This window comes from Panthera tigris, chromosome D3 (assembly GCF_018350195.1).
Source record: "Panthera tigris isolate Pti1 chromosome D3, P.tigris_Pti1_mat1.1, whole genome shotgun sequence".
In the NCBI taxonomy this organism is placed as follows: Eukaryota; Metazoa; Chordata; class Mammalia; order Carnivora; family Felidae; genus Panthera; species Panthera tigris.
In genome coordinates this window covers 72,834,243-72,847,168 of record NC_056671.1, presented here as the reverse complement: position 1 = coordinate 72,847,168, position 12,926 = coordinate 72,834,243, and the positions used below count along the sequence as shown (strand labels likewise).

At 42.0% G+C, this 12,926-nt stretch overlaps 1 protein-coding gene across 1 annotated transcript in view; it reads left to right on the top strand.

The window, feature by feature from the left end:
• Nucleotides 1–12,567, top strand: part of MBD2 (methyl-CpG binding domain protein 2) — a 65,558-nt gene extending 52,991 nt beyond the window's left edge. The window contains 4 exon segments of the mRNA XM_007080588.3: nucleotides 1,686–1,776; nucleotides 3,080–3,257; nucleotides 7,930–8,068; nucleotides 12,095–12,567. Coding sequence (XP_007080650.2) covers nucleotides 1,686–1,776; nucleotides 3,080–3,257; nucleotides 7,930–8,056 — 396 coding nt within the window. The 3' untranslated portion in view covers nucleotides 8,057–8,068; nucleotides 12,095–12,567.
• Nucleotides 12,568–12,926: the final 359 nt, after the last annotated feature.

Genomic DNA, 12,926 nt, shown 5'->3' with positions numbered 1-12,926 from the left:
TGCATAGATAATATTATTTCCCACAAAAAGAGAATAGCAGGTGGGGTTTTTTTGGGACATTTATCACATTTATCAATTATTACCTTCACCTAACTATTTTTCACCCATGATAATTAATGCATTCATGTCCTCATATACGTTGACCACATATTCTGCTGATGACATAATTTATAGGGAGATGTAAGGAGTTGTTACCATATACCAGCCGTCTTCAGAGGAGAGTGAAGCATTCTATTGCAGGTTACTCTTGGTGCTAGCAGTGAGGTTATTAGAGATCCAGCGTATAACTCTTCTGCCATAAAGAGATTTTTATTGTATCTTGCATTTGTCTGGAGGGCAGTTACCTGATACTTCTCATATATCTAGAAGTCAGAATATAAGCCCTCAGAGTGGTCAAAATTTGCTAAAAGTAAATATGATAAACCTTGTGCCGACGCCCCATGACAGGTACTTTACATACATTGCCCTGTTTAATCCCCACATTAATCTTACATGGTTCTCATTACTGTCACGTTTTACAGAAGAGGCAGTTGAAGGTTTAGACATCTAGAACTGGGGTTTCAACTTGGGTTTGTGTGCCCCTCAGGATCCTCATTCTGAGTCCTTTATTCCCATATTCAGGCATTCAATATTTTTTTTAGTACCAGTGTTTTTTCAGTACCTACTTTTGACAAGCCCCAGGTATCTGGGATTAAAGACAAATATACAGACTAAGGAATTCCTTTATCTGTTTTTTGTTTTGTTTTTGGTTTTGTTTTGTTTTGTTTTTTTTGGCTACAGTGAATAAGAAACAGACTAGAAAAGAGATAAGTCTTGAGGACAGAGACCCAGTGTATCTCATCTACTGACGCATCCACGGGGCAGCATGTAGTTGGAGCTCAGTAAATACATGTTGAACAAATGAATGACATTATTGAGAAGTAATAGCTAACTAGCAGAGAAAATGAAGTACAGAAAGGATATGAAAACCAAACAGCAGAACTGTCTTGGACCATTTAGTGTTTGAATAAGCAATTGCATACCTCAGTGGCCCCATAGAGTATGAGGAGCCTTCAGTGTGCTGACTCATGTCCAGAATGATGGCATGGGGCCACTAAGTGACTCAGGTGATCTGGGCTCTCTGCAACAGGGAGAAAGTCACCCATGAACGTGACACCCTGCTCAAAAAGCAAGGAAGTATACAAAACATTTTAGAAAAGTTTTCGTAAAAACTGGCTCTTGACCCCTTAAATACTAAACTTCAGTTTTGGGGAAGAATCACACAGGTGGAGGAGCTCTTCCCCTAATGATACTGAATAAAGGGGTATTTATAATATAATTTGTTTTCTTTCCCTGATAAATTATAACATTAAATTTTCATACCAAATGAAATCTTTAATAATTCAAGTTACATTCTTTGGAAGTTACCTTATGAAGTACTATATATAATATATAGCATATAAAAATCTATAATACTGTAAAAAGTGAATAGATTGCATAAATAAGAAAATTTTGATTAATATCATTTTAAAGAATGATGACATGTTGAAATAATTCATATTTGGAGTATCATTTAGTACATGTAAGGACAAAAGTGGGGAAATTAGGAAACTCTTGAAATGATTTCAGTTTCATCATTCAGCAGCATCGATGCGCTACTTTCTTGGTCCAAGAATGTCTATTAACAGTGATGTTTTGCCTTACAGCTTTTCTGGGAGAAGAGGCTACAAGGACTTAGTGCATCAGATGTAACAGAACAAATTATAAAAACCATGGAACTACCTAAAGGTCTTCAAGGTATTTTCCAAATTCAGTTGAGCAGTACCTACTATGTGCCAGGCTCTGTGTTAGATGCTGTGGGAGTCAGAAATGATTGAGACAGGGTCTTTACTTTGGGGGATTGTGTGCCTTTCTGGATGATGTCCCTCTTGTGTTGGTGTAAACCCAGGGAGAATGTACTTGAAGAGCTTGTGTGTTGCAGGGATGTTTCCGATTTTTTTCTGTGTAAAAATTTTGGCTTTAGGTTAGGTTCACCGTATAAATCGACCCATGTGCTGCTTTTAGAACCAAATGCAGCCGAGTGGCAGAATTTCTCAGGCTTCCTGCTCAAAGCAGCATCTGGCTTCAATGCTTGCTCTTTCACTCTTCCTCTTATCAGAAGAACAGCTAATAACTCTTCTGTCTCTCCCTGCACAGACTGCTGCTGCATGTAGCAGTGGGAACTGAGGCACTTTGGCCCAGTAACAGCAGCAAGTGGGGTCTGCGGGGTATAGAAATCAGTTAACTAGTGTGCCTGTCATATCCCATGTTAGTTCCATTCCAGAGGAGCGTTATTTTTCAAGTACTAGAACTTCAGCTTCCAAATGTTGATCTAGTGTGGGTTGCTCAAAAATTGTCATAATTCATGGCTAGAACATTATCGCATCCCTCTCTTTTCTTGGAAATTATTGCTTTCACTGGTTTCATAAGTTTAGGACTTCAAGCAGTGCATTTAAATGCGGTCCTGGTGCCAGTCACGGTGTAGGTAGTCACGGTGTGCAATTATTAATTGGTTAATATTAATTGGTTATTATTGGTTATTAATTGGTTAACTTGGATATTTTGTGAGGTATTTGAAAAGGATGTGAGAGCTGCAGGTACAGCATGCTTGCGTTGGCTTTTCCTGTGAAGTCCCAAACAAAAGGAAAGTGTTGAGATATTGCCAGAAATCAATATTGAAACCTACAGGAGTAACTATTGTAGGACTCGAGGGATGCATTAATAGGGAAACTCAAATATGATGTGACTTTAGAAGGGATTTAGCTCATTAAAATAATTGACCCTGCTTGAAGAAACGTAGCCAACTTTAAACAGTTTAGTACCTTGGAGAATGTGTTTTGAAGTTGTGTTAAAATTTTATTAAAATGCTCAACCATTTTGTTACTTTTTTTTTTTTGGAATGTTAATTCTCTGGTATATGATAACTGTTCAGTAGATACGATATCATCCTTTTAAATATATGATCCCAAACAAGCATAAAAATGTCAGTTGTTTTAGGTTACGTAAGATTTGCTTAGCACATCTGGAAGTCCCTTTAACCAGTATGTATTTCTGATCGCAGGAGTTGGTCCAGGTAGTAATGACGAGACCCTTTTATCTGCTGTTGCCAGCGCTTTGCACACAAGCTCTGCGCCAATCACAGGGCAGGTCTCCCCTGCTGTGGAAAAGAACCCCGCTGTTTGGCTGAACACATCTCAACCCCTCTGCAAGGCTTTCATTGTCACAGATGAAGACATTAGGTAAGGCAGTTATAATATAACTCCTATTTGATAATCTTTATACTGCCTCCTAGTTTCTGTGGCACATCTGGTTAAGTGACGAATCGATCAGAAAGTTACACTTTTTTTTTTTTTTTTTTTTTTTTAATAACTCTTTTGTGAAACTAATGGAAGGTGATATAGGACATTTAAAACAAATACATGCTTGAAAAAAGCTCGAAGTATCATCACGGTCATGTCTGAAGGACACATCAGTTGTACTCTCTACACATTGTTACTGCAGTGTCTTTTGCATTTTGGGGTTCTGCCTTTCTGCTGTAAAGAACCCCTTCCATTCAGTGATGCCTTTTGTGATTGCTTTTTGCACTGGTTTGTCTGCAAACCAGTGTCTTCTTTAAAACAAATTGTAACCATGCTGCTTTAAGCTGACTTGTGCTTTCAAAGGTCAGTTTGCTTATCTTGATTCTGTTTACTCTCTTAGGCTTAGTTTAGAGATTTATTCATTTCTGCTTCATCTTGTTTCAGGTAAAGATTTAAGGTGGCCACACACACACACACACACACACACACACACACGCTCGGTGAGAAGCAAATGGCAAATATCAAGCAAAGGGTAAAGCATAAAGTGGTAAAACAGAGCCAGGGGTAAAGAGAGGACACGAGCTTCATTTCTTAACCTCTTTTACTCCAGGACTGCTCCACAAGTTAGTTTTTAGCAGCAAATAGTGAAAAGAAAATGTACAATTCAGATTGATAATGCCCAGAATGTATGAGCAAACCATTGCTCAAAAGAAGCAAACTATTCCAGATATTCAGAGCAGAAAGAAATTGTGATATGGGATTTATGAACTGGAATATCATTGCCTTATAATGAGATTGTAGTGCACTGTATTTTCTTTAAAAATAGGACAATGCATATCTTTCACCATTTCTATCCTCTGAATGTTAAATCAGAAAGTTTTATTAGAGTATTATTCCTAGACAAAACCAGCAGATGGCAGTTTTGAATCATAGAATTTTAAAATGTTTATATTTGTATTTTTTTTCTAAATCCATGAAAAGGTGGCATGAAAATGTTTTTAAATGCGTGAGTCTACCTAGGTTTGTAATTGTAAAGCAGTTGCTAGGTTTTAAAGTAGTTCCTTTTGCAAAGATGTAAAATGACTCAAAGTTGCATTCACATGCATTGATTGCATGGAATTTAATTGATCAGCTTTATTTTTTTTTAAATTTTTTTTTAACGTTTATTTATTTTTGAGACAGAGAGAGACAGAGCATGAACAGGGGAGGGTCAGAGAGAGGGAGACACAGAATCTGAAGCAGGCTCCAGGCTCTGAGCTGTCAGCACAGAGCCCGACGTGGGGCTCGAACTCACGGACTGTGAGATCATGACCTGAGCCGAAGTCGCCGCTTAACTGACTGAGCCACCCAGGCAACTCTGATCAGCTTTATTTTTTAAGAAAAACAAAATGTAATTCAAGAGGAGGAAGCGACTTGCCCTTTGGATTATTCTTACCCTTGAGGAAGGAAATTACCCGGGAGACAGGTTCTTACCTGTCTTGGAATGAATACCGGGTAAATCAGTAGGGATTCTGCCAGGTCACTGTGGGCGTAGACTGAGGGCCTCTGGGTGATGTCATGGGAATGCTGATGCCTTCAACAGCAGATCTTTTGATAGTAGAGCAGACTATCTCAAAGCCAGATCTCCATGATTTCCTTTTAGGGTAAACTTGTTTAACAAATTATCCATTTGATTTAATTGTCATAACAGAAATTATTATGCACACATTTCTTGTTGAATTAATACAGGTTCAAAATTATTGCAAATGGAATTATTACCCTTTCTCTAATTGTGCAGCCAATATTCTGTTTAATTGTTTTTAATGCTTTTTTTTTTTTTTTTTTTTTGAGGGGGGTGGGAGGGGCAGAGAGTGGGTGGAGACAGATCTGAAGCAGGCTCCGCACTGACAGGAATGAGCCGATATGGGGCTGGAACTCACAAACTGTGAGATCATGACCTGATCCGAAGTCAAGACACTCAACCAACTGAGCTGTCCCGGTGCCCTGCCAATATTCTGTTTATATTAGACCTTCAGTTAAAGATCTAAACATTGGGGCACCTGGTTGGCTCAGTCGGTTAAGCGTCCGACTTCGGCTCAGGTCATGATCTCGCAGTCCATGAGTTCGAGCCCCGCATCAGGCTCTGTGCAGACAGCTCAGAGCCTGGAGCCTGCTTCGGATTCTGTGTCTCTCCCCCTCTCTGCCCCTCCCCCGCTCATGCTCTGTCTCTCTGTCTCTGAGAAATGAATAAACCTTAAAAAAAAATTTAAAGATCTAAACATTAAGTATATATTTTTTTCAGCATATTCGATAACATTTTAATCCTTGGATGTTATTTTAATATAAGTAACAAGTCCTCACAAACTTAGCAGCCTAAAACACCACCCATTTATAGCTCACAGTTCTGTAGGCCGGAGGCCTGGGCCTGATACACAAGTCGATTCTCTGCCCAGGGTCTTTCAGGGCGGGAACCAAAGTGTCAGTTGCACTGCATTCCCTTCTAAGATCCTCTTTCAAGGTCCTGTGATTTTTGCAGAATCCATTTTCTTGTAGTTGTAGGACTGGGGCCCCTGGTGTCTTGTTGGATGTGGGGTGAGGCTATTCACAGTTCCTTGCCCTGAGGTTCCCTCCACATTTTCTCTCCCAACTTCTTTCAGAAAGGGCGCAGCCTCTTCTAAGAGTTCTTATGAGGTCAGGCCCTCTGGGATAATCTCTTTTGATTAACTCAAGGTCCCAATAATCAGTAGCCTAATCACGGAGGGACATCCCAGCCCATTCACAAGTTCTGCCTTCCCTGAAGGGGAGGGGACTGCACAGGGAGTCTCTCCAGGGGCAGGGACTGTTGCAGTTCTGCCTACCACCATGGGCAGATGCAGATGCTTTATTTCAGCTTACATAAGTATGGGAAGGAACGCTCAAGACAAAAGAGAATCAATGGCAAACATTAGATTTGCTCTGTTTTCTTCCTAATGGGATTACTCTGGGGCACTTGTGCAGATTCTCATACTCAGTTACTAGGAGTGAGAGATTGCCGATGAGACTGATATGCCATTTGTCATAAACCTTGAGTCAGGGAGCCCAAGGCGAGACTGACTATGTAAGAAATAAAGAATGTTTCTTCTTGACCCTGCTCCAACTACATGAAAATCTGTTCAACTCCAGTTTCTTAACATGGCAGAAGGTAACTCAGTGACAGCCTTCCTCTTTGTGAAAATTCATGTATAAAGTGGAAGGCTGTACCTTTTAACTCTGTGCTGTTTTTTTGACTGCAGTAAAGAGGACATCTAAAGTTTTTGTGGCTGTAGAGTTTTATGTTAGCTTCTCACTTGGGATATAGTCTCAGGAGATCAAGAAACGTGCAGGCTGGGATACAGCACAGCACATGCAGCTTTACAACTGGCTGAGGACGCAAGAGGCACGTCCTCAGGGAAGCTTCACGTGTTCTTCCAGAATGTCGCCCTACCACTTGCCCAGGTTTGAGGCAGTGCTGCACTTCGTTTTCCTCAATATCGACAGAGAAAAATCACCCCCCCCCCAGCCCCCACTGTAGAGCCCTCAGTATTACTTGTCGTGTCTCTTACTTGTCACTGAACTGTTCCATGTCCCAGTCTACATCTGTCCTAACCAGCTTTCCTCTGGCCTCAAGACGCGATTTGTCCCGCTCTCCAGTCAAGGCCAGCACTCCACTTGTGGCTCTACTTCTTTCCCTGGCTTGGGTTTCCTGAACCTCTTCCTTCCTAGTGTTCCCCTTCCTCTCTGCAGCCGTGGCCTCTTCGCTGGGTTCTGGATGTGAATTGCTACTTACCGTCTTTGCTCAGGAGAGCTGTTTTAGGAATCCCTCTCTTGCACTGTCACGGAGCTACTCTGAAATTTAGTCTGACTTCTAGACGCAAAGTACATACCAGTAGACTTTCTTCCCGGGCTTTGTTTCCCACCAAATGGTTCAGAACCTCTTTTTATGACTTGGCGCTATTAACTTTCACTTTTGAGGTCCCACTGCAGTCCCCAAGACACAGAGAAACTTGCGGCATGGTCTTAACCTCTCAGCTCATCTCAGTTGAGATGCTGTTCGGCTTTTCTCCTTGGTCTTGGCTTCTTTGTGATGGCCTGCTGTCGCTAGGACTGGGAACCCAGGGAAGAGCTCCGACGGGCTGGCCCCTAACAAAGACAGAATGCGGCACTCCATCGTGCCCCCATTTCCTCCATCTTCCTCTGTGCTTTGTTGAACAAATCTCTTCCCCTTCTTTATTTCCCATATAACTTTTCTTTTATCCCTGCTTTCAAGTTATTTCTAATCTCCCTTATAGCAACAGCCCCAAATCTTCACATACTTGAAAGTTTTGAAATTGAAGAAGAGGTCACTGCAATAAATCCACTCCTGCCAGGAATTCTCAGCGAGATGTGGGATACCTGCCTGTCTGAAGTTTCCTCTTTTTGGCGAGGCCCGCCTCCTGTGCAATTTGGCTTTGTGGGTGTAGGAGAAAGTTTTGCAAAGTTAAGGAGAAGGAAATGTACTGTCGGGAGTTTTCGTGATTTTGATAAACTAAACATAAACTGTAGTAGCAGCTGCATGGTTCCAGTACTTGCCAGATCATCAGTGCAATTTTACTTTTTTTTTTTTTTTTTTTTAAAGGAAACAGGAAGAGCGAGTACAACAAGTACGCAAAAAATTGGAAGAAGCACTGATGGCAGACATCTTGTCACGAGCTGCTGATACGGAAGAAATGGATATCGAAATGGACAGTGGAGATGAAGCCTAAGAATATGATCAGGTAAACTGAGAGCAGAGAGGGAGGGGCTTGCACCTGAAGATGGTTGATTTTCTTGCTTTTGCCCTTTGTGGCCTGCCTCAGCAAAGTATAGACGCTCCCCCACAGGGGTGAGCAGGCGCCGTTAGGCCTCTTCTGTGTTTAAGAATCACCCTTTTGTCCTAATGATGTGAAGACACTCACAGCCCTGAAGCCACTTGCAAGGAGTCTAACCTCCTCTTGTAATGCCAGGTGGAAGAAAGGAGAGCGGTCGCAGGTGGTGAAGGTAGCGGTCATCCCCGCCACACTATCTTTCTGGGGTCTGTTGTTCCCCCCCCCCCTTTTATTTTTATTTTTTATTTTCGAGAGAGAGAGGGAGAGGGAGAATGAATGCGACCAGGGGAGGGGCAGAGACAGAGGGAAACAGACTCTGAAGCAGGCTCCAGGCTCTGAGCTGTCAGCACAGAGCTTGATGTGGGGCTGGAACTCACACCACGAGATCATGACCTGAGCTGAAGTCGGATGCTTAACGAACTGAGTCACCCAGGCGCCCCTGTTGTCCGCTCTTGAAAATTAGGGCCCTAAAGTAGGTTTTCTCTAGCATAGACTTGATGCAGAGAGACTCAGAAGGACATTTTAAAGGATAATAAATAATTTACCTTACAACATACAAACTTTGACCCTGTCGTGAGCTCACATGAGTGTCATAGGTTCTGTCCTGGTGGGTATATATTCTCTTTAAGTGGCTGTGGTCCAGGCTCCAGGAGTTAATGTGGCATCTTGCTTCCCAACTGCCATCCTGCTTGGTTTCGGCAGACCTTGTCTTACTTTCTGTCCCCCATGAGCCAGTGACTTATTTATGTCTTTTGAAGCCAAAACTGAGGCATTGTGGGGAGACAGAGAGAGAGAGAGAGAGAGAAAGAGAGAGAGAACCAGCAGAGTGAGTTAGAATTCTAACTCCTAGATGTTTTTGAATCTGTCCTCCCCCATCCCTTTCAGTCTATGGACCCACACCTGGCCCCGCTTAGTCATTCTTGCTTTTGGTGCTAGTTCTGGAGACACAGTGGTGGCCACAATCACACGGTGCCTCTGCTCATGGAACGTGCCATACAGTTGTACTAGCCAGACGCTCACCACATTCCATAATTACCAACTGTGATCAGTGCTACAAAGGAAAAGCAAAGGTACTGGGGGAGCTGATGGCAGGGGAGCTAATGTGGCGTGAAGGGTCAACAAAGCCTCTGTGAGGAGGTGACATTTATGTTGAGCCTCAAGGGCAAGCAGCAGTAGGCCAGAGTTCGGGATAAAAGTGTTCCCATGAAAAGAAACAGCAAGGAGAATTCGGTGCCTTCACAGTAGGTCTGGGGAGCACTGGGAGAATGTGTGGAGGGGAATCTTGTCATGCTGATGGGTTGTTGTTAAGGGTTTCCAGCTTTAACATTAAAGCAAATGGGAATCCACTGAAGGCTGAGGAACATGGTCAGATGTGCTTATGTGCAAGTTCCTTTTGGCTGCCGTGTGAAAAAGAGGATTAGAGCAGGGACAGCCTGGACGCGGGGTGGCCAGCGAGGAGGCTGTTGTAGCTTGGCAGCGAGAGAGATGGTGGCTTCACAGGAATGTTGGCAGTGGGTGCAGAGAAAAAGAGGAAGAGCAGAGGTCCGTTTGAGACGTATTTGGAGATAGAATCAGCTTGACCAGGTGACTGATTGGAAGTGATGGGGACGACTCCAGGTTTTTCACTTGAGCCGCCGAGGGATGGCCAGAGGCCTGTTTGGTACAGGCACAGACAGGGTATTGTGTGCAGGGACGCTGAGTCAATGGTTCACACAACCTTCCCTTCCCATCGGTGCCTTTGCCGTAACCCAGGCAGTGGCTCATGCCACTGGGGCATGTGGCATGTGTGATACAGAATGTGGCATTCTGTGATACAGAAATCGTGTAATAATTATAGTGCCTCACATTATGTATTCAGTGATAGCATCTCCATTTGGTGACAGTTTCCTGAACACACGGAACCATGGGAATCCAGTTCAGTGCTATTTTAAGTCTTTTTTTTTTTCTCCCTTATTGAGGACAGGAAGACGCCATGTTGGTATTGAATCTTGTTTTCCACTCTGGCCGGGATGTGTTTTATGGGCTTTGATGAGTGTGCTTGGTCTGTGTAAGTCCTTCAGAGGAAAAGTCTGAAGCATGTTTCTTCTGTCTGAAGGCTTCAGCCATGCTGTCTCTGGAGCGTGGTGTGGGCATTGGAATGGTTGTACCTGGATTGCATCAAAACGGACTCTAGGAGAGCCCTCCTCTTCAGAGCCTTTTAGCATTTGTTGTTTTTCAGACTTTGTCCTGAAGACAATTTAATCAGGGGTCTGCTAACTGAGGTTTCATTAGACCCTTGTTTACATCGCAGATCACTTTGCAAATGGGTATCAAGGCAGTACCCTGATTTATGTAAGCAAGTGTGGGTTTTAGGGACTAGGCACTTTGTTCATGTAAGAGCCAGCATTGGGGTCCTGGGTGGCTCAGTAGGTTAAGTGTCTGACTTCAGCTCAGGTCATGATCTCGCGGTTTGTGTGTTCGGGCCCCTGTTAGGCTCTGTGCTGACCGCTCTGACACACACACTCTCTCTCTCAAAAATGAATAAGCGTTATAAATAAATGAATGAATGAATGAATGCCAGCATTGCCCATTGCTTGGCACAAATGTGGTTAATGGTGGGAACAAACTAAATAATATTGAGTGATTAGAATTTTAATATATACTTAAAGTAGCCATTGTTTTGGCATGTTGGGTGCAGAGAGATTCAGAGTATGGGTATCACATCCTAAACTGGGGAATGGTATTATGAGACCAGGCCATTAGACTCGAAGGTTGTGGAAGAATTAGAAGTACTTTTTAGTTCTCAGAATTAAATGTACCTAATTCACTCATTTAGTCCGCTCTGCACCTAAACTGTTTCATAAACCAGAGCACTGCCACGTAACGTAATCAGATGTTCATAATAATCTGTAGAATAGGTAGGGCTTGGCTTGATCAAAGGGTAGGTCATGGCCGACTTCACATGGCTCATAAGAGATGGAGCCTGTAACACGCAGTTCCGCTTGGGTCTGTCACCCCACCATGCCATGGTTCTTTCTGATGTTCCTTATTAGCAAAGTGGGCCTTTATTTATTTGTCTTATTTTTATTTAAAAAGTTTTTTAATGTTTATTCATTTTTGAGAGACAGGCGAGACAGAGTGCAGGCAGGGGAGGGGCAGAGAGAGAGGGAGACACAGAATCCAACGGAGGCTCCAGGCTCTGAGCTGTCAGCACAGAGCCTGATGCGGGGCTCGAACCCATGAACCATGAGATCACGACCTGAGCTGAAGTCGGATGCTGACTGAGCCACCCAGGTGCCCCTATTTGATATATATGTATATATATCCATAACAGGTTGAGACTGTTAAAATTTTACAATCATAGAGGAGTATCCAGATTATCGCAGTTTTAGGAGCGAATGCAACAAGAAGAAAACCATAAAAGCAAAGGTTTTAAAATACGTAGCTACATCTGAGACACAGGATAACATATATAAACTCTGCCATTGCACAGTACTGTTTCACCCAGGTGAAATAATAATAAAACTTCAGTGCATATCTGTCATCTGTAAATGCTCTGAAGTAAAGTAAATCAGTTAGTAGTTTTTCTAAATTTTCTCAAAATTGTTTGGATTTGGCTGCATCTAATACATTCTTTTTTTTTTTTAATTTGTATGCCCTATGATTTCTCTTTTTATATGGATTCAATTAATTATAGATAGTATTTGTGTTAGCATACAAAGCTGTACATATGACTCTTTTGAAAATAAAAGGAGTATAAAGTTATTGTTAAAGCACTTGAAACAATGGGAGGATATGTTGAACATTTTTTATGTACAAAGTGCTGTAATGAAATGTTAACAAGACTTTAAAAATGTGGCTCTACGTGAAGTTTAACCTCTAACTACTTTTTCAAGTTCTGCTGACCTCACCTGAGAAATCATTGAATTACTTAAATTTGTTTGTTTTTCCTTACAGGTAACTTTCGACCAACGTTCCCCAAGAGCAAATTTCTAGAATTGAACAAAAGCGTTTCCACTGGGTTTCGCCTGTAAGAAAAAAAACATACCCGAGCACATACAGCTTTTTAATAGCACTAACCAATGCCTTTTTAGATGTATTTTTGATGTATATATCTATTATTCAAAAAATGATGTTTATTTTGAGTCCTAGGACTTAAAATTAGACTTTTGTAATATCAAGGAGGACGCTTAAGTTGAAGCTGAGCTTTTGATGCCAGGTGCAATCTACTGGAAATGTAGCACTTACGTGAAATATTTGTTTTCCCCCCGTTTTAATATGAACCGATCAGTAGTACCAAATAAATCTCCCAATTAAAGATTATTGTGACTTCACTGTATATAAACAGATTTTTATACTTTATTGAAAGAGGACACCTGTACATTCTTCCATCATCACTGTAAAGACAAATAAATGATTATATTCACAGACTGATTGGAATTCTTTCTGTTAAAAGAGCACACATAATAAATAGCCTCCCCCGCCCCCTTGGGATTCCTGATTTACAGTCAGCTGTGATCCCTGGGCCTTAGGTTTCAAATGGAGGTGGTAGAGAATAGTTCATGCATTTGCAATACGCCTCCGAATAGCGTGAAAACTGTGTCGCTTTCCCCTGAATTCTCAGTTGCCATCTAGCATGTGTCAGGGTTTTTTTTTTTTTTTTTTTTTTTTCCTTGCCTGTGACTAGTACTTTTGTTAGTTTTATAAAAATAGAGCATTTCCTTCCCTCGGGCGTGAGTTAGGTACACAGGTACCCTTTGGATGGTACCGAAGTCCATGGCTGTTGTTT